The sequence below is a fragment of the Balaenoptera acutorostrata genome, chromosome 2, assembly GCF_949987535.1.
Source record: "Balaenoptera acutorostrata chromosome 2, mBalAcu1.1, whole genome shotgun sequence".
Lineage (NCBI taxonomy): Eukaryota > Metazoa > Chordata > Mammalia > Artiodactyla > Balaenopteridae > Balaenoptera > Balaenoptera acutorostrata.
Window position 1 is genome coordinate 146,892,904 of NC_080065.1, and position 21,638 is coordinate 146,914,541.

Here is a 21,638-nt window from a genome sequence, read left to right on the forward strand (position 1 = left end):
GTTGTTCTGAAATGACAAGTGTGGAGACCCCTGATCTAGAAGCTTCTGAGAATATTTGGAATAATTTCTTCTGGAGTGAGTAGGACTGCAGTTCATTGTTCTGGAGGCTTCCTTTAGGGGATGCTACTCTGAGCACTGAAAGCAATAGGACGTGCACAGGACCTAGCGGGGCCACAGGAAGGAGGTCAGGAGCAGGTGGTTATACCCACAGCACTTTTCTGGGAAAGAGATCAAGGTAGTCCTTGCTGGAACTTGGGGTTGGCACACAGTATATAGGGGCATACCTTGGAGATACTGTGGGTTTGGTTCCAGACCACTGCAATAAAGTGAATATTGCCATAAAGTGAGTCACATGAAATTTTTGGTTTCCCAGGGCATATAAAAGTTATGTTTAGTAAGTATACAATAACATTATGTCTAAAAAAACTGTACATATATTAATTAAAAATACTTCATTGCTAAAAAATGCTAACCATCATCTGAGCCTTCAGTGAGTCATAATCTTTTTCCTGGGGGAGGGTCTTGCCTCGATGTCCGTGGCTGCTGACTGATCTGGGTGGTGGTTGCTAAGGCTGGGGTGGCTGAGGCGATTTCTTAAAATAAGACAACAGTGAAGTGTGCCACATCGATGGGCTCTTCCTTTCATGAATGATTTCTCTGTAGCCTGCAATGCTGTTTGATAGCATTTTACCCACAGTAGAACTTCTTTAAAAACTGAAGTCAGTCCTCTCAAACCCTGCTGCTGCTTTATGAACTAAGTTTACATAATATTCTAAATCCTTTGGTGTCATTTCAACCATCTTCACAGCATCTTCACCAGGAGTAGATCCCACCTCAAGAAACCACTCTCTTTGCTCTTCCATAAGAAGCAACGCCTCAACTATTAAAGTTTTATCATGAGATTGCAGCAATTCAGTCACATCTTCAGGCTCCACTTCTAATTCCAGTTCTCTTGCCATTTCCACCACATCTGCAGTGACTCCCTGCACTGAAGTCTTGAACCCCTCAAAGTCATCCATGAGGGTTAGAATCAGCTTCTTCTAAACTCCTGTTAGTGTTGATATTTTGTCCTCTTCCCATGAGTCACAAATGTTCATAATAGCATCTAGAATGGTGAATCCTTTCCATAGGTTTTCAATTTATTTTGCCCACAACCAGCAGAGGAATCACTGCCTATGGCAGTTATAACGCTATGGAATGTATTTCTTAAATAATGATTTCAAAGTTGAAGTTCCTCCTTGATCCATGGGCTATAGAATGGATGTCATGTTAGCAGGCATGAAAACAACATTAATCTCATTGTACATCTCCATCAGAGCTCTTAGGTGACCAGGTGCATTGTCAGTGAGCAGTAATATTTTGCAAGGAATCTTTTTTTCTGAGTAACAGGTCTCAACAGTGGCTGAAAATATTCAGTAAACCATGTTGTAAACAGGTGTGCAGTCATCCAGGCTTTGTTGTTCCATTTATAGGCAGGATAAATTTAGCATAATTCTTAAGGGCCCTAGGATTTTTGGAATGGTAAGTGAGCATCGGTTTCAACTCAAAGTCACCAGCTGCATTAGCCCCTAACAAGAGAGTCAGCCTGTCCTTTCAACCTTTGAAGCCAGGCATTGACTTGTCCCCTCTAGCTATGAAAGTCCCAGATGGCATCTTCTTCTACTATAAGGCTGTTTCGTCTACATTGAAAATCTGTTGTTTAATGTAGCTACCTTCATTAATGATCTTAGCTAGATCTTCTGCGTAACTTGCTGTGCTTCCTACCATCAGCACTTGCTGCTTCACCTTGTACTTTTATGTTGTGGAGATGGCTTCTTTCCTTAAACCTCATGAACCAACCTCTGCTAGCCTCAAACTTTTCTTGGGCAGCTTCCTCACCTCTCTCAGCCTTCATGGAATTGAAGAGAGTTAGGGCCTTCCTTTAGATTAGGCTTTGGCTTAAAGGCATGTTGTGGCTGGCTTGATCTTCTCTCCAGACCACTAGAACTTTCTCTGTATCAGCAATAAGGCTGATTCACTTTCTTATCATTCATGTGTTTATCGGAGTAGCACTTTTAATTTCCTTCACGAATTTTTCCTTTGCATTCACAACTTAGCCAACTGGCACAAGACACCTAGCTTGTGGTCTGTCCCAGCTTTCAACATGCCTTCTTTACTAAGCTTAATCATTTCTAGCTTTTGGTTTTAAGCTAGAATTTCTAGCTTTTGGTTTTAAGCTAGAATTTCTAGCTTTTGGTTAAAAGCTAGAGATATGCAACTCTTCCTCTCAAACACTTGGAGGCCATTGTAGGGTTATTAATTGACCTAATTTTGATATTGTTGTGTCTCAGGGAACAGGGAGGCCTGAGGAGAGTGGGGGGAGATGGAACAACCTGTCCGTGGGGCAGTCAGAACACCGACAACATTTATCAGTTAGGTTCCCTATCTTATATGGGTGCAGTTCGTGGTACCCTAAAACATCAAAGAACACTAGTCACAGATCACCATAACAAATACAATAATACTAAAGAAGTTTGAAATACTGCGAGAGTTACCAAAATGTGACACAGAGACCCAAAGTGATCAAATGCTTTTGGAAAGATGGGGCCAACAGACTTGCTCAATGTAGGGTTGCCATGAAACTTCAATTTGTAAAAAACAGTATCTGCAAAGTGCAATGAAGTGCAATAAAATGAGGCATGCTGTCAATTCCTCCAACATGTGACTGCAGCAAGTCATTGGAAATATAAAGTTCAAAATAAAATCTCTGAATTTACTTATTTCAAATTTTCTATGTAATAATCACAAATCGTTACCATTCATTTAACATTCAGTATCTGTCAGGTACTGAGGCAGGCAGCCTCTAAGATGGTTCTCAATGATGTCCACCTCCTGGTGTTCATGTCCTTCCTTGTGTAATCTCCAACCCTTGAGTGTGGTTATGACTAATGACTCCTTTCTAATGAAGAGAATTCTGCAAAAGTGATGGGATATTGCTTCCCAGGTCAGTTTATCTAAAGACTGTGGCTACCAATTTTGGCAATCTTTCTCACTCTCTCTCTTGAATGGCTTACCCTGGAGAAAACCAGCTGTCATGTTGTGAAGCAGCTCGGTAGAGGGGCCCCTGTGGTGAGGAACCAAAGCCTGTCAGTAATCATGTCCGTGAGCTTGCAAGAAGGACTCCTCTCCATCACCAAATGACCCAACCAGTTGAGTCTTTAGATGAGCTCACATCCCTGACTGATAGCCTGACTGCAACCCCAGGAGAGACCTTGAACCAGAGGTACCCAGCTAAGCTGCTCCTGGACTCATAACCCACACATACTGTGGGATAATAAATGTTCACTGTTTTCAGCTGCTACGTTTTGGGGTAATTTGTTAACTCATATAAATACAGTGCTAGTAAGTATTGTTCTTCTGTGAACTTATTTAACCCTCCCAATAGCCTCTGAAATAAATCTTTTTAATCCCTATTCTACAGATGAGAAGAATGAATTTCAGAGAGATATGGTATCTGGACCATATTAAGCCTTCAATATATGTTGTTAATAATAACAATAATAGTTGCTATTACCAGTTCCTATCAAATACTATATAGTCCCTTCTAAAATTCCTTGACAGATCAACATTTCCAGTGATGGATTAGTAATTTTCTCACATTATGGATGAGAACCCTGAGGTCTAGACAGGTCCCACAGCTTGCTTATAGCTTTAAGATACATAACAAAGAAACCATAGCCCTAAATCAATTTACATTGAACCAGGCAGATTAAAACCCTTGGAGGAAATATCCACCAAATATGTAATCACATTAAACTGGGGTTTAAATAAGTCTGAGATTTAGAATGGGTTTCCCCAGTTTCTGTCTTAACATATCTCTGTACCTACTACTTTTCCAAGGGGATGAGAAAGCCTAATTTTCCAGGTTTAGTGGGCCTGGGGGTGTAGGCAGGGCCCAACATTTCAGGTACCATCTTGGAGGGTTGTGGACAGCTTTAAAATTGTTGACAGTGACTGAGCTCAACTTGGAACGTGGCCCACAGTTCCTTGGGAACTCTGGCTAATTAATCAAGAGACATCTTCCGCTTCCTACAGGAATGCATTGCCTTTAACAGAACCCACAGAAGCCCACTCTGTCCCCCTCAGGAGCACTCACAGGCTTGTTGATACCCTCCTGGAATCTGCTGGAGTGAAACGATCATCGCAAATGGAATTTCCATTGCAAGTGGGGCAGGCAGACATCCACACTATTACAGAGATCAAGCACTCAAGCAAGCTGCAAATTACTTTCTTTCCGAGGCATGATATTAATGCCAAGATTTCCCTGAGAGTAGTTTCATTTTGAAAATTCATCGGGGTTTAATCTAATCATGGTATTATCTGTTCACCTGACAAGAAAGTACGTGATTTTCCCAATTCATCTAAAGGGCCTCTGGCACTTTTATTAGGGTTCACTACCTCTTTAAAAAAATATGTGTACGTGGATTCTTCATGGAATGAAAACCAAATTGAAACCTGTAAACGTCTATTCTGGGTCCAGTTCAGCCTCAGGCAAAAGTGAAGGAGTGAGATTCCATCATCCTTCCTGCCTCTCTTTCTGCGCTGTTCTTTCCATCTTCCATCTTCCTCTCTCTCTCCATCCTTCTCCCCATGGTATGTTCTAGGTCTCCGGGTGCCCCCACCGCAACCCACTGCTTTCCTTGTTACAACCACACATCTAATACAGTCCTGCTCCCTTTGATAGAAGCACACAACTCAACACCTACTTTCCATATTCATCAGCCAAGGAGATAGTGGAACTTTACTTTCTGCAGTTTGCATCATGAAAATAGATTTTTTCCTCCTAAATATAAAACTGTGTTACGACTTTAAATACGCTTCTTTAGACTTTATACAGCCCTCTGTCTCCAAACCTTGCTCCCTGCCACTCACAACCTATTCAGGCTGAAAATTGCAGTTTTCAAACTTGGCTTATCTTTCTCTCTCTCCTCCATCCCATCAAAACATACTGGTCTCACGTGTCATTTCCTTCAGGTTTTATTCTGTGGCAACAAATTGCACATACGAATTGGAGCTGAAATTTTAAACTCAGAATCATTTCTATTTAATTGGGGTTTTTCAATGGATAAGTTAATCCAAAGTACAAGAAACAGACAATTGAGGATCTGTGAGCAAACAGTCTGGTATGATGCAAATAGCACTGGCCTGGCCAGAGAAGAGCATTTTAGACTTAGTCCATCAGAAACTACCAGGGTGGCCCTGGGCAAGTGACTTAGCTCCAGTGGTCCTCAGTTTCTCACGTGTAGAATGGGGAGACTGGGCCAAGGATGAGATTCGAGAGAGGCACAACTTGCTACTAGGTACTGCTAGATGTAATATAAATAGACTGGTCAACCATATGTGGGGATGGGGTCGAGGATATTGGGCTCGATGCCTTCTAGGACCCTAGGAACTCCAAGATTTGGGAGTAGGGGTGCTTCTCCTGTGTACCCAGGTCCCACCCACAATCCCATCTCCTGTTGGCCTAGAAGCTGCTCCGCACTTGGACATTTGAGCTGTACTTTGGCCTCACCTGACTTTCTGTGTTAATGGAATAAACGGTGTCCGTCTGGTCTAACAGTCTGCAGGCATAGGCAATATTGACTGCTGTCTCCTGCTTATCTCCAGTCAACACCCAGAGCCGGATCCCAGCCTCCCGCAGAGCAGCGACCGTGTCTGGAACTCCTTCCTGCAGCCGGTCTTCAATCCCAGTGGCTCCTGGAGAGATTAAAGACACCAGATCTCACATTTATGTTGAGAAAGTAGCTGCTTAATTTCCCCAAAGCCCTATCAAGCCAGGCAGTGATTATTAAGTTATCTCTCATGTTCTAGGCTGTGCTAAATGCCCAGGATACAACAGTGAAATAGACAGAGCTGGTCCCCACCCTCTCGGTGCTCAAAGACCTGTTGAATAAGGATTTATAACTGAGCTATGTGAGGAGAGAAGCCCAGGGTGCCGGGCAAACATATATCAGGAGACCCGAACTTCATTTGGAAGGTCAAGGAAGGCTTTGCTAAGGAAGGGCCACTTAAGCTCAGACCTGGGAGATAAACCCAAAAGGTGGGGAAGGAGGGGCATTCCAGGCAGAGGTATCAGCATGTGTGAAGGCCCAGAGGTCAGAGCAGAAGATGACACAGAAAGGCAGGCAGAGCAGGGTGAGAGACGGAGGCCAGGCAGGGCGGGGAGGAGCTGGACCATGCAGAGCCTGTCAGGGCATGAAGGGATTTGGCGTTTATTTGGTAGCAAAGAAAGCTATTAAAAGGAGTTAAGTTGGAGAGTGATGGGATCGGTTGTGAATTTTAAGAAGATCATTCTAGAGAATAGATTGGAGGGTGGAGGCAGCAGGATGAGATTCAGGGCTAACAGTCAGAGGAGAGCTGGTGTGGCTGGACTGGCCTAGCGGCAAGAGGAGTGGAAAGATACGGAGAGGCTGGAATCTTTGCTCTGCAAGCGCTCACCGTAGAATTAACAGAGACTTGGGTTTTTGATAACATTCTTGGAGGGCATTAAAGATGCGGATTCCATCATTTTTTGAATGGTCTCAAGCTTTGAGCCAAAGCTGATGATTCTATACCCAAATATCCAATAGCTGCTAAGTGATGAAGCAAAAATAAATCTGCATTTAAATTGAGATTCATTTCAGACCACAGACTAATGGCTACCCATCTCACTCTGGGCAGGAACAGGAGTGCCATTTCTTTTAATAATCCCGAGTGACAATAGGTTGGCAAAGCAGTTACATTAGATGCATATTGAAAAGTTGATTTAATACCGTGGGACTCGGTGTGAATGCATGGCAGCTTTTTAATGGCATGGCAGTTTCTTCGTGGCAGGATGAAATCTCTTCCCAGCCCTAGTCCTCTCCATCGCAAGCCATCTTGAGGGAAGAAAACAAACCTCTCTATCCTGAAATGTGCCTGTTGTGTATTTCAGGCCCGAGGGCACAGGTAAACCAACCTATGAAAAGTGATGCCCGATCCCCATTTTTTCCGCCGAGCATTCGCCTGGAAGGTGAGACTGAAAATGATGTGTGTTACCGGGAGGCAGAGTGAAGGAGAGAGCAGGAAAAACACATTTAGTTGTGTGAAAGAGAAAATGAAACAGGAGGGTGGTGAGAGCCTTTCTCAGCCAGGGAAGCCGACGGGTCCTGACAAGCGTGTTCTCTTTCATGCACTACCGGCTCAGGGGCATTTCTCACCAGCTGAGGCCAGAAGACTCCCCTGAAACAAAAGAGACCGCAGGGGAGAGGGTGTGAAGGGGGTCAGGTGCCCTAATGGGCTGACATTCTGGGGGTAGCCTGGGGTGCCGGATGGCGCTGTCTGGACTAGCTACCCTCTAGTTCCTGTTAAAATGGGTTCTCGAGGCCAGCTTTCAAGGGGGCCTTTTGAGGCAGCAGAGGCCCCTGCAGTCCAAACACAGGAAACAAAAAAGCTGAAGGAGGTGGGGAGCAAACCTGTCTCCCCCTGTTTTCCACCCATCTGACCAAATCTTGCTGGTACCTTTTATATACAAAGAGGTATTACCGTCTTCTTACAGTGACCCTGGGTCTTCCCCCTTCAACCCTGCCTGGCTGAGCTTGGTGATTTAGCCAGAGGAGGCGCAAAGGCTCAGAGGGGTGTGGGGATGTGTCCCTTGGCACACAGCAGGGTCTCCACAGGGCCAAGATGTGGACTTCATCCCCAGGCCAGCACTGCCTCCCAAGATGAAAGAAGCCTTTTGCCACATGGCCAGTATGCGCATGCTGTTCAGGCATCGCCTTTCCTGGATCTTATTCCCGAGCTGTGAAGAGATTAGTCTGATAAATAAAGCCTTCCCCTTCCCCCTTGGCAATGCTTTTCCTTCAACAGAAATCCAACGCTGTCTCTTAGCTGGTGTTTTCCATCTTTCCCCCGAGAGTATCTATCTAACTTCTATAGAAGTCTTTACAGCAGCAGAGTGATTTTTGTAAAACACAAATCTGTCCCTGCTTTGATTCCCTTCCCCTCTCCAAACCTTTAGCCTATGACTTACATGGCCCTTCATAACCTGCCTCCTGCTGATCTCTTTCACCTCGCCTCATCCTGTTGATCTCCCCCGCACTCTGTGGTCCAGCCGTAGAAGACCTCTGAGTCTCCAGCCAGCCCAGGCTTTCTTGCCTCCAGGCCTTCATTCGGGCCCTTCCCTCTCCTGGAACACCCTCCCCCTTTGACCAGCTCCTTTTCTCTGCTCAGTTCCGGCTGTCCTGCACCCTCCTTGGCTCCACAGTAGGTTGCCACCTTCTCCTTTGTGCTTTCATCCCACCAGGTACATCTTCCAGCCCAGCTCTCATCACACTTTGTTGAAATTACTTGTTTAATCATCCAAGTGTCTTTGCTAGACTCTGAGCTCCAGGAGGGCAGGGTCTGTGTTTTTTTTTTTTTTTTTAATTTTTATTGGAGTAGAGTTGATTTACAATGTTGTGTTAGTTTCAGGTGAGGGTCTGCGGCTCTTGTTCCCTGTTGTAGCCACAATACCTAGCATGCTACTCGGCACACAGTAGGTGCTCAATAAACATTTGAACGACTGGAGAAGAAGCAACCAGGCTTCATCCAGCAGGGAGTGCAGGAATGCTCCCGGGGCATCCTCAGGAAGCTGTGTGTGGAGTCTGGGTTGGATATTGGCACACCCCATTGGTGCCAAATGCCTGGAAGGGCAGGCACCCCAGGGAGTTTCCTAACTGAGACACATTTGTAGCAGTGTCAGAATCAAGGCCAAGAACTCCCTTTCCAGCTTGCAGCATTCCTTTTTTAAAATGTAATGATAACTTATTTTTACCTACCGAGTAAGGTGAGTTGATTCTCCAGGTGCTGTGCTGTCTCCATGAGAAGCTCATCTCTGTTGTTGAGGGACGCCTCAGCCTCACGCCGGAAACTGGCCCATCTCTGGAAGTCCTCTTCACTTAAGATCTATGCAACAGGAAGAGGCTTGTTCACAGCTCTGGGTGACTCCCTCCCCCTGCCCATGTGCTGGGCCTCCTACAGGCCAGTTTGAGCTTCACTGTACAATTAGATGGGGCTTTTCCCTCAATAGTTTTTTCTTTTTTTTGAGTCTTGAATTGATGAAGGATTGTTCTTCGTGTTCCATTATCATCAAACTTCTGTTGAGCCCCTGTGATGCTCTGGTCACCGGAGATATAGCAGTGATCAAGACAGACAAGAATCCTATAGGCCTGGGATTATGTGCTAGTGGAGGGTGAGAGACATTATCCAAGTGAATAATTTAAAAGAATGGATCATGTCAAGGAGTTCCGTATAGAAAACAAAGAGGGTGATATGATGGCGTATGACAGGGTAGGGGGATAGTTGCGGGAAGAGGGGTTATTTCATTTGGGTCGTCAGGTCCCTTAGACAAGGTGACATGTAGGCTGAGATCCAATGACGAGAAGGGTTCTGTCACAGGGAGGGGTAAGTTCAAAGGCCATGAAATAGCAATGGACTTGGCTTTCTTTCTGTCCCTTGAACATACCAGTTGGCTTAAGGATGGAGAGCCAGGTGGAGAGGACCAGCAATGAAGCTGGAAAGGTAAGGAGCAGCCAGATCTTGCATAGCCTGGTAGACCATTCCACCAGCTACCGGGGGTGCCCAATGGCTGAAAGAATCCAACTAGAGGGCATATCTGGAGTCCATAGCACTTTTACATCCCTCTGTTGGCATTCTATCCTCACTGTCTCTTATAGTAATGAATGATTCTTTTCTTCAAGCATCAAATATTCTTTAATTTTCCCTCTGTGCATGGCACTGTAGGGAAAACCAAGGGGACACAGGTAGGCCTTTTGCTCTCAAGGAAGAACAGTCTTATCAGAGGAGGCAAAATTGGAATAGATAATGTCAATAAAAAATAGAAGGTGGTAAGGATATAATTACAATTTATAGAATAGTAATGCTGGTCACTCTCCCACGTGCTGTACCTGTGTTATGTTAGTTAATCTCCCTGACAATTATATGAGGTAGGGAACACTAGCACCTTTTTACAGATAAGAACATCCCCAAACTCAGAGAGGTGAAGAAACTTGCCCAAGGTCACACCACAGGTAAGTGGTGAGACTGGGACTTGTCCCCTGGTAGGTCTGGCTTTAAAGTGGGTGCTCTTAAACTTTATGGTGCACTAAGCACCTACAAAAGAGACGAAGAGCTCTGGGGATTTATGGGGAAGAAGCCACTTCTAGCCATCTCGAAATGCATGCCCATCCTAGCTCCCCTGTCTGATTTTAGGTGCCTCATTAGATGCCCCAGCTCTGGGATTCATAGCTCTTTGCCTCCTTTCCTGTAGGGGCAGCAAAGTGAAAGACCTGAAGGGCATAAGGTGGGTAATCTACTTGACTATAGCTGGGCCAAGGGCAATGCGATCGGGAATGGTAGGAACCATGACCAGCCCCAGAACACAGCAGAATATATCTTTCATCAAAGGGATCAGCTACATGGCTCTAGTCACATGGCTACATGTTACATGGCTCTAGCTATTAGTAGCTATTCAAGAATGGAGATCCAGTTTTCCAGATCCTCTGCATTTTCAAGAGAAACCAGAAATCTAGATTTGTATGTGATCACAAAAAATCTCCCCAATTCCAAATCTAGGCAAATAATGCAAATGTTCAAAGGATATTTGAAGGCAAAATTATAACATTAGAAAAATTATGAGTTATAGGTTATCAGTTACATAGACAATGGAAAGCAAGGAACCACAAAGCCACACTAATAAGGACCCTTGCCACTCAGATTTTTGTCCCAGCAAAATTGTCAGTCATGGGTCTCTGTGGTCAGGATAGCTAATTTTGAAAATATTAAAACAACCAACGTTGAGGATCTTCTAAAAAAGAAATAGAAAAGACAGAAGCAGGGTCGAGGCCTTTCAGCCACTAAGCGTGGAATTTGTTCTCACCTTCTTGGCGATGCACAGTGTTCGAAGGCCGTCTCTTGCATACAAGTCTAGATGCCTCTGGGTCTGGGCTCGGATCTTCCTCACCTTCTTTTCCACGTCAGTGTCAGTCGCTGTCAAACAGTCATTGTCCCCCATGAGGTCGTGGGCAATTGCTTAGGGATCCCGTTCCTAACGCTCAGGCATCTTAGGGGAGGAATTCCCTCATACCCCTGCCCCCCGCAAACATGGACCAGCTCTCCCAGGCTGCCCTGGAAGGCGGTAACTCCACGGGTCCTTAAGTTGTCTGCTCTCTATATCTGATCATCCAAAGTCTGGCTGAGAGAAGTGCTATTTAGGGAAGGTAGGTGGTTCCAGGTATTGTTCCCAAATGCCTGTTTGCAGGAATTCCCTGGTGGTCCAGTGGTTAGGACAAGTGCTTCCACTGCAGGGGGGCATGGGTTTGACCCCTGGTCAGGGAACTAAGATCCTGCATGCTGTGAGGCAAAAAAAAAAGCATGGATAACCCAAACATCTGTTTGCATCAGAACCACCAGGGAACTTAAACCAATAATAGAGATTCGCAGGTCAGGTTGAAGGCCTGCTGAATCAGGGGACCAGAAGTCTGAGTGTTTTTTGTTACCTAAGGAGTTTTCCATGTGGCCAGTTTAGCCCTGGATGACCAGTTTGCTAAGTCTCAGACATACTATCCATCACCTTCTCCGTCATCTACTTTAGTTCTTATAGCAAGTTGCTTCCAAGGTGGCTACAGACCTGAATCTCATTACTAAGTTCCTCACCATACCGGGTTTGCTGAGTTAGGCTTCGAAAAAATATTTTTTGGATTCCTATAAATCTAGTGTGAAAAATATTTCATCGTGTTGCTCAAAGTCCCCCTTTTGAAGTCCTACATAATACGATTCTCTTAGAAGAAGTTTATCTTTTTCTTTTGAAATTCCAGTACTTTGATCTATCAGATAAAAAAGAATTTTTCAGCCTGGGCTGGTGGTTATGGGGCAGGACTGATGCCATCACCGCTTCCTTTATCTAAGATGTTACAGACATCACTAATCAGTGGCAGCACTTTGTAAATCTGAGCTTGGAAAAAGCTTCTGAATCCTTCTTTACCAGGGCTGGATTGAGATCTTTAGAAGCCCTAAGTGGTAAACAGATTTTGTGCACTTTGTCCATCCCTCCATATAATGCAAAATTAAAAGTACAATTCTTAATAGTAAGATAAGTATAAGGAAGTCCAATAAAGCTCTGACTTTCTCCATGATACTATTCTAAGGCTGCTTTTATGCAGTATAAAAATCCCTTCAAAGATTATTTTCTCATTTTTCAGTTGCTACTGGTTTCCTGGTACCTTAACCACAGTCTTTGTACCTTATCTTTTTGAGCACTATCCACAATATTTTATTTTCAAAGACATCAGCTCCTGAGATTAAACACCTTTTGCCTTCTACCTGTGTGCCTTTGAGTTTACATTTTTGCTCAGGCTACCAGGAACCTCAGGGTCAAATTGAATGTTCAAACACTGTAAATATATTAAACCCTGAGGTTATTTTTTCCCCCTCCTTTTGAAATCTTTGCTTCGCAAATCTTATAGTAACACTGTCTATGTGTTTTTTATTGGAGGCATCGGTAATCCATTTTGGAATCAGGTGAGGAACAAAGAAAGAAACATCTCCAGGGCAGTGTGGAAGGCTGTTGCCCAGGGATAGAATGCCGTGGCACCCTTGACTCGGAAACACTGAATTCACTTGTCTGCCAGAGACTGGGGATGAAGAGACTTAATTAGCTCCCTTCCCATTCAAAACACTCATCAATCTCCATGAACCTCTTGGCTCTGATCCATAGCTGATAATTCAGGAGGCACAGGGCTGCCTGGGCAATTCTAAAGCTTGGCTAGAATCTACTACCCTGGGAGAATCACAGCCCCATAACTGTCTTCTCCTCGCTAGCAATCAGGAAGCGGCTGCACACTAATTCATGCTGTTCCAAAATTGGACACTGATATGTAGGGACTTTGGAACATTTTTCTGGCCTGGAGCAAGTTTATGAAAATCTATTTGGGGGAGGCTGGGGAAAGGGATGATAAAGAGGACCACCTGAGGCTTCCCAGAGTGAACCGAGCCTGATGCAGAATTCTGGCAGCATGGAAAGAGCTCTGAACTGGGATTCAGGACACCTCCACATAGGATTTACCACTGGTTAGCTGGGGCCACTTCTTTCAAGTCACTTCCCTCTTTGGGTTCAGTTGGCTTCTCTCCAAAACTAAGAGTTAAAACCACAGTGTGTTCTAGGGTATGTTAATGGAGGTCCTGGTTGAAAAAAATTGTGTATGGGGAGTCCATCTTTAAATGAGTCTGGAAAACTAGAAACTGGGATAAATAAAGTTAAAGAAGTTCCTCTATGACAAGACTGCCCAAACAAAGCCTTTAATAAGTTAATAATGAGCTCTGTAATTCTCCAGGTCGTGGAGACGTGTAAAGCAGTGTGTGTTAAGCAAGCTGCTTTGAGGAGAGCATCTTGAGGGTTTGTGCTCCAGTTGGGACCTGCCGGCCTGAGTGACCCTATAACCTGAGGCCCTGGTTACCATCCACGCCGCCTGTTAAATAAGCCCTCTCTTCTCGGAACCCGCTGAGGTGGCCTCACCGCAGGCTGGGTCTTCCAGCAGGTCCATGATAACGCAGTCGGCACCCTTGGTGTAGACGACAATCTCACCGGTCAGCGGGTGCCTCACGACCACGGACATCCTCTTCCTGACAGAGTCAAACTCCAGGGTGCAGAGGACATCGAAGGTGAGGCAGGTGCCCTGGGGCAAGCGCACGGTCACCTGCCTGGGCGTCCGGGACACCAGCGTGAAGCTGTAGGCACGGGCAGCGTGCACCAGGGCAGCCTCATCCGGGCTCTCGGCCTCGTAACAGACTTCGGGGCCGGCCAGGCTGAGGGCCGGGGCCTGCAGCACCTCCTCCAGGGAGGCACCCGGGCCCGCCCCCAGGACGTCACCCTGCTCCCACGTGCTGCTCCTGTAGCCGCCGTCGGTGGAGTAGCCGCCACTGCTCACAGACGTGTCGTCTCTCTCTTCCGAGTCCGTGGTGGGCATGTTGGCCCCCAAACTCTCCCCCAGGCCCATGTCGGAGGGTGCGGTGGTCGAGAATGACTGGCTGAGGCTCGAAAGCTTCAACCTGTGGAACAGCTGCTGAATCTTCTCCAGGGATGTCACCAGAGCCTTGGTCAAGGGTGGCACTGTGACCTTGTGGTAGAGGAGGGAAGGAGACCATGACTCTCCAGGTTGGGAAAACTATCAAGCTGTCTTATGAATCTCATTTTGCAATCAGTGAGTTAGGTGGGCCTTCAGTGATGGTGGGCAAGTGTTCTCCCCTCTGTGAGCCTCGGTTTACCCACCTATAACATGAGGGAGTTAGGCCATTGGTTTCCTTCCAGCCCTGACTTCCTAGGGATTGGCGATACTCATTTTCCTCTATCTTATGACCATCCCACTCTGATCATGGGCAAAGCAAAGCAAAGCAAAGCAAAGGAGACAAAAGCCAGACTCATAGTAGGGGTTCACACGCCCTGCACCCTTACCAGCGCCTCGTTTGCTTTATTTTTGCACGCAACATCTCACTTTATCCTCCCAGCAACGCTAGGGGATCCTATCGTTATCCCAGTTTCTGGATGAGGCAACTGAGGCATAAAGAGGTTAAATTGGCTGTGATCACCCAGGGTGTAGATAGCAGAGCTGGGTCTCAAATCTGGGTCCGTCTGACTCCAGGGATTGGGCTCTTGAGCTACCTGCCAGCTAAAGCCTCCCCATTACCGTGAAAATTGAGAATTGGATGCTGTCCTTCCCCAAATGGTACTTCTTTCTCTCTTGAAAATAGGGAGAATTTCTCAGATAATGCTTCCTGCGTTCCCAAAACTCCCTGAAGACTTCTGATTACTTGCCGACTTTTCAGGGTAGTTTAGAATCTGGGTGTAATAATGGGGGCTCTGGTTTGGTGCCTGGATGAGCCCTTTTTTTCTTGATTTTGTGGCCACATGTTGTAACACCCAATTATTCTTATTTTTCACTTACAAGGGAGCTTGGGTGAGAGTATGTGGATAATCGAAGATAAATCTATCTTCTGTACTGAAAAATAATTCAGAGTATAACGTCCTATGAGTGGCCATCCAGGTGCATTATCTCCAAACTGGCAGAACTTCACACATGGTGTTAATTATTTTTTTAACCCTCCATTAAAAAGCAGATACCACTATACCGTTATATTATTATAGAATCGTACAGATCGTTCTGCCATGTATTCACCATACGTCCTTCCTTAAGTTCCTCAAGCTCTCTGAGCCACGCCACTGTTTCTTCACTTGTTAAATCCAAAGACATACCTGCTAGGACTGTTGGGCTGTGAGGGTTAAATGATGGTGCAGGTGACATGTTTGGCATGGAGACTGGCACACAGCAAGTGCTCAGTAAATATTAACTTTTAACATCTACCCTGCAGACAGACAGACACAAAAATGTGAAACCTATATAGAGAGCTCCTATGGAACTTTTAATATTTTATTTAAAAAATGAGGAGATTGAGGCCCAGAGAGGAGAAGAGCTCTGTTCAAGGTCTCACAGTGATGAAATGGTGACAGTGTGGCTAGGACCCAAGTATCTTGTCCCCCTGTGCAGGGCTTACCCCCTCCCCCTCCCCCTCCTCCCATCCATCCCACCCTTACCATCCGCGGTCCTTACTCTCTGACGGGGCTCTGCGGTCGTGGAGACCGTGACGGAGTTGCAGATGGTCAAGGCCAGGAAGAAGTCAGCAGTGGAGGAGGTGGTGGAGAGGGAAGGCTTGGCAGGTCTGCTGTCTGACAGGGTCTCCAGCCACAGGGCTGCATCTCGTACCTCGGTCAGGAGGTTTTTATCTGGAGTCACGTCTTTTTCCTGGGAGAGAAAGGCCCGGGTCAGAGTCTTTCCTGAAGGGACTGGGGAGGAAAGCCCCCTCCGGCAGATTCTTTCATGCCTGGGGAAGGCTGATACAGTTCCCCCCTGCATCCTGCATCCAGCACGTCTCCCCCTCCCCTGGGCCTGGTCACTGTAGAGTGTGATTTGGTTCCTCCCTTTCCCTCAACCCCACATGTCCATCAGTTATAGGCTCTGGTAGTTCTTTCCGCACAGGGTGTCCCCGCCATTTACCCCTCATTCCTGATGTTTCCAGCCAAGCGCAGACCCTCTAGCCCTCCAGCTTGGCTTTCTGCTTCAGCCTCTACAGGGAGGTGGCTGCGTTTCTCCTCTCTTCTCTCAACCCCTTCATATGCAGCACGCAGTCATCCTCCTAAAATACTAGTTCCCTCAAGGTGTTCTTGAGCTTGAAGAACTCCCAGGAGGTCTTCATTGTAAACACCATCAATTCAGTCTGGCATCGAAATTCTTTCCCATTTGCATTTCCACTCTTGATTCCCACCACTCTGTACTGTGGACCCTCAGCTAGGCCGGGTGGTCTGTTTGCTGCCTCCTGGGGGTATCCTCCCCTCCTATGCCTCTGATCACAGCCTGTTTGAAGTCCTCTCCTGTCTACCCAAATCCTACCTAGACTTCAATAACCATGGAAACTCCACGCGTCCATGAGATCTGATCCAGCCCACAGTGAGTCCTCTGTCTCCTGAGCCACAGTAGCAGGCTCCTGAATGCAGAACGTGCACCGGAGTCAGGGTGAGGCGGATGAGGGGAGCTGGCCAAGGTACAGATGAGGACACTATGGGATGGGGGCCTGTGAGACCTGGCAAGTCCCACCCCATCTGAAAGGGGGCGACTGCTCTGCTACTAACATGCTCCAGGGCTGGTACATTTTGCCAAATCTCTGGATTTTTCAAGATAAAGTAGAGATGATGTGAGAACTGTTTTTTGTGTTTTTTTTTCTTTTCTTTTTTAAAAAACCTGTGGGCTGGATCTGACTCATGGATTTCCAGTTTTTCCACATCTTTGTAGAAGGTGCCACTTCCACCATCCCTCTAGAATTCACTACATATTGACCTATATTTTAAATTCAGTTTTCTTATGTCCATGTTTAATCTCTCTAGAGATAAACCAAGAGCCTGAAAGACAGAGACTGCCTTTTCCATGAAGTTGTATCTTCTGCAACTCCAAGGATTGCTTTGTTTGAAGCAGAAGTTCAATAAACACTAGCTCTTCATCATAGATATGACAAAAGCCATTCTGCAAAGAAGTTTCCACATAAAGCCATTTCTATCAATGTTCAGAGTTCGCAGGTCAATTAAAGTTTAGAAGAGAGTCAATGATTGGAAACGATGGACTGAGGGAATCTTGACTGATTCGTGCAGAGTGAAGACTGAGGGCCAACAAGCTAGCAAGTTTTACAAACAAGAACCCAAGTTGAGATGAAAAACCTCCTGTGGGGAAAGAGTCCTCAGACTGTGTTCTCTGACTACCAACTGCAGTGACTCCAGAAGTCAGATTCTAACCTCCCTGGGACTGCTGGCACAGGCGAGAGCCACAGGGGAGGAAACCCCGACTGACGCGGAGGTGCTGGATGGCTGGAGGGATGAGAGCCGGGTTTTCCAACAGCACAGCTTGATCGGGGAACTGGACTGCGGGTGGAGCTCACACTGTAAAGAGTTCTGACCATCATTTGGAGGGCTTTCCCAGAGCCAACACCTACACTTCCAACTTGCTTATACCATCTTAAGAGGACAAGCCTTTTTATTAAAAGGAAGAGTGCGGGTAAAACCGCGTCAAGTCTGCATTTCCTTTCGTTGCCCTGTAATAAGTAATGGTGGGCCATCCATCCCGTGCAGTGACCCTATTTTCAGAAAGCTTAGGAAGGAGCAGGAAGCATCCATCCTCTCTGCCTTTGAGTGCAGTTGTCATAGCAGCAACGCACCGTGATGGAGCTAATCCTACCTTTCCAACAGTGTCAGTTATGTGACCTCACTGGGTTCTCAGAGTCCCAAGTTGAAATGAAACTAGCCCCAACTTAACTGCAACCCAGAGAGATGTCTGACTTGACCAGTGTCACCCAAGGAGTCATTGTAAAGCCAGAATTGATGTCAGACCCCTTGATGGCGAGCCTAGGGTCTTCCTTTCTGTGGTCGTGGTAAAGTAGCTATGTTCCCTCATTAATGCTCCCGTGCAAACTCCTCTAACCAGATTCCAGGGTCCATCCGGTTTACCAACATCACTCACGGAACTCTGAGCCAATTTCTGATAATAGTAATGACAGTTCCATTTCGTGGAGCGTTTCTTATGTTCTGGGTACATCCACTATCTCACTGCATCCCCACAGCACACTATCTATTGAGTACTATTATTCTCCCAGTTACCTCTGTACTTCAAACGAGGAAATTGCTGCCCAGAGAGATTAGGTGTCTTGCCCAAGGTCTCACAGCAAGTTGATTCAAGACAGTCCGACTCTAGAATTCATGCTCTTTAACCTCCATGCCAGGCAAGATCTCCCACGAGAAGGAAGTGGCCTTTGATACTTGCTGACAGTTGGCATCTTTAGTGTCTGGGATCCCAAGTACAACAGACGGGCTTCTATATCTAATCCTTAGGGCTCAGCAGGGAGTCCATGAGATTATAAAGGGGATTATGGGCATCTTTTTCAGAAAGTAGATTTCATTTTTTTTTTTTTTTTTTTGGCAGGGGTACATGAATGGGATGCTTTCAACCCTTACCAAAAATACCCAGACTTGGGAACAAGCTTGGAGGTCAAGGCCAGATCCCCTATTTTCCTGATGCTAAAACTGAGTGCCAGGGAGGAGGGTAGTGAACTCCCCAAGATTGCACATTGAATCAGGGTCAGAACTAGGACAGTTTTCACACCACCTGACTCCAGCCTCTGACAGCACACTGCTTTGCTCCAAGCTATGCATTATGTATTTCCAAACGGTGACACAGTTGAAATGATTTAACGGTTATGTATTGCATGTCCATTACTCTCTGGTCTCTAAGTGCCACGAGGGCAGAGACTGTGATGTGTCCCCGGTGCCTGGCGGCCTGTAGCCCCTCACTCAAACCTTTGTTGCCTGACTCCTATCTAGGACGCCATGCTACCTCACCACTGATTAACCCATGGGGGCTCTTTGCTAAAACTCTTATTTAGTATATTTTCACCCAATCATATAGCAATGCACTAAAAAAAAAAGTTCTGCAAAGGGCCTGCTTCTCTCTGGCATCGGCAGCAGGCCCAGCCTGCAGGTGTCAGTGACAGAGGTCAGGGAAGCTTTATCCAGGCACGCAGACTTGTTTCTGCAGGGCAAGCTTCTTCGTGGTTCCCTTTGTCCACAGCCCATTGGTTTGCTGTCCGGTTCATTAACATTTAGGAACTTGGCATGTAGGACGATTATAGAGAAAGCAGTGCCCCCAACCCCCTCTGGGCCCTTTGGCTAGTCTATTTCTCTGAAGGAAAAGAAATATACATTTGTGGGGCTACCAGTTGCTCAGATTAGAGCTTTGTGGCAACTGGGCACCCAACTGGTTGGATTTCTTTCTATTGCAGAACACCCGAAGCTCAGATAAACCCTCTTTGGGGAAGGTGATCTCTGACCTCACACCACACACTCAAGGATCCTCTTATTATCATCAGATTATATCTGTTGACAATTTATAGCAAAGTCAGGGGCTTTGGTAAGTGCTTCCATGTACATAATGTAATCATTATAACAGCATCAAAATAGCTATTATCATTCTCCCATTTTAGTTATGAGGCAAATGAGGCTCACTGAAGATAAGTAACTTGTCTAAGGTCCCAAAATCAATTAAAAAGCTGGGTCTTGAATCCAGTTCTGCTGATGCCAAAACCCAAACCCTTAAACACGATGCCAGCACTTCCCAAACTCTAACATATACACAAATCAGCTGGGTGTCTTATTTAAATGCATATGCTGATGCAGCAGGTCTGGAGTGGGGTCTGAGCATCTGCATTTCTACAGGCTCCCAAGTGGTGCTCCTGCTGGGGGTCAGGGGACAAGAGTTTGAGTAGCAAGGCTCTAGGCTATAGGGCTGCCCTATCACTCCCACTTCCTCTCTGACTGAGGAGTGTTCTGCATCGAAGGCTAGGAGAAGGAGGCCAAGCTCCATTCCATTACTCTCCTCTCAGTTTTAGTGATGGCTCACTCATGGTCATATTGGTGACTATCACTAATTGGGTGCAGCAGATTGTTGCTATGGGAACCCACAGAGCCATCGGTGGAAATGAACAGGAACCCTGGTGCGTAGGCCTGGAAGCAAACTCTGAGGCTTGGTTCCTCCCATGCCTCCATCTCCTCCTTCACCTCTCTCCGACCTGTGCCTCTTATTCCAGCTATTCCTTGGAACCCCAAGTCTCCATTTGCTGTGCAGAATGTCTCCCCTAAAACAACCTGCACTCTCCTCGCTAGATGGTCTCTTCTCTTTGCTCTGGTTAACCTTTAAAATTTTGTCTCAAATTCAGCTCTGATGCTAACCCTTCCAGGAAGCCCCCTGATGCCTAGTTTGATGTAGGTGCACCTCTTCTAGGCTCCTATAGCACCTCTGCACCCACACCCCCCAGCACTGAGAGCAGTGTCCTGTAGGCACTGGGGTTCTTGCCCCTTTACTGGGCTGTAAGCGCCTGAAATCAGGAACAATGCCCCGTTAGACTTTATATCCCTAGTGTCTAGAAGAGTGCTTGCCATATTATTTAGTATTTGTTGACCGACCGACAATAAATGAAAGGCTATTCTAAAGAAATGTAGACACTGAGAATACAAAGACTTGGAAGAAGGGGAGGAAGCAGACCCTTCTATTTGCTTTGGTGAGTGTCTGAACTCGTACAACCACTTGAGAAGTATCAATCCAAAATTTAAAAATGCACACAATCTCCATTTAGCAGTTATGCTCTAAGAATACCATAGAAAAACTTATATACATGTATAAACATGTGATGGCTCGACCATCCAACAAATTCTAACAGCCATTAAAAATGGGATGAACTGCTCTCCATTGAATATCTGTCAGTTTGTCTACATATATGAAATATTCCCCAAGATTCATTAGGTTAAAAAAAAGTCCAAAGTCCAAAACAGTGTGTATTCTATGCTTCTGTTTGTGGGAAAGGATGTGTTTATGTGTACACCCCACTTGCCTGCATCTATATAGATACAGCACCTCTGGCAAAGACACAGGAATATACAAATAATGGTTGTCTCTGAGGTGGTGGGGAATAGAGGAGGGAGGGAGGCTTACTCTCTTCATTTGCCCTTTGGTTCCTTTTGAATACTTAGCCACGTGGTTGTATTGCTATTGTGGAAACAAACTTTCCCAGTTGCTGGGGAGCTGAAGGCTGAAGTATTATTTAGGGCAGTCATGTTTTTGCCCTTGATGAGGTTGTGGCCTTGATGATATTGAATTTGGTTCAAGAATGGGGAGAGCTCAATATTAGTAAATATTTGCTTAAATAGAAGCACGTGGATTATTAAGGTAAGCTTTTCCCAAATGGGACAGGAGCCCCAAGGAAAAAAACCCAGTGGCCTAGCAAGAAGAGAGTTTCCCACAACATCCATTCATGATAAAAACCCTTACCAAAGTGGGTATAGCGGGATCATATCTCAGCATAATAAAATCTATTTATGACAAACCCACAGCCAACATAATACTCAACAGAGAAAGCCTTCCTGCTAAAATCTGGAATGAGACAAGGAGGCCCACTCTCACCACTTCTATTCAACATAGTATTGGGAGTCCTAGCCACAGCAATCAGACAAGAAAAATAAA

The 21,638-nt window shown here is 45.8% G+C and overlaps 1 protein-coding gene across 1 annotated transcript in view; it reads right to left on the bottom strand.

Moving 5' to 3' along the window:
- The window catches only part of ATP10B (ATPase phospholipid transporting 10B (putative)), a 115,511-nt gene that overhangs the window by 33,271 nt on the left and 60,602 nt on the right, over window positions 1-21,638 (bottom strand). Inside the window, exons 10-14 of the mRNA XM_007171426.3 lie at window positions 15,639-15,830; window positions 13,550-14,150; window positions 10,916-11,025; window positions 8,817-8,943; window positions 5,552-5,736 (exon numbers count right to left, since the gene is read on the bottom strand). Coding sequence (XP_007171488.2) covers window positions 5,552-5,736; window positions 8,817-8,943; window positions 10,916-11,025; window positions 13,550-14,150; window positions 15,639-15,830 — 1,215 coding nt within the window. The remainder of the gene's footprint in view (window positions 1-5,551; window positions 5,737-8,816; window positions 8,944-10,915; window positions 11,026-13,549; window positions 14,151-15,638; window positions 15,831-21,638) is intronic.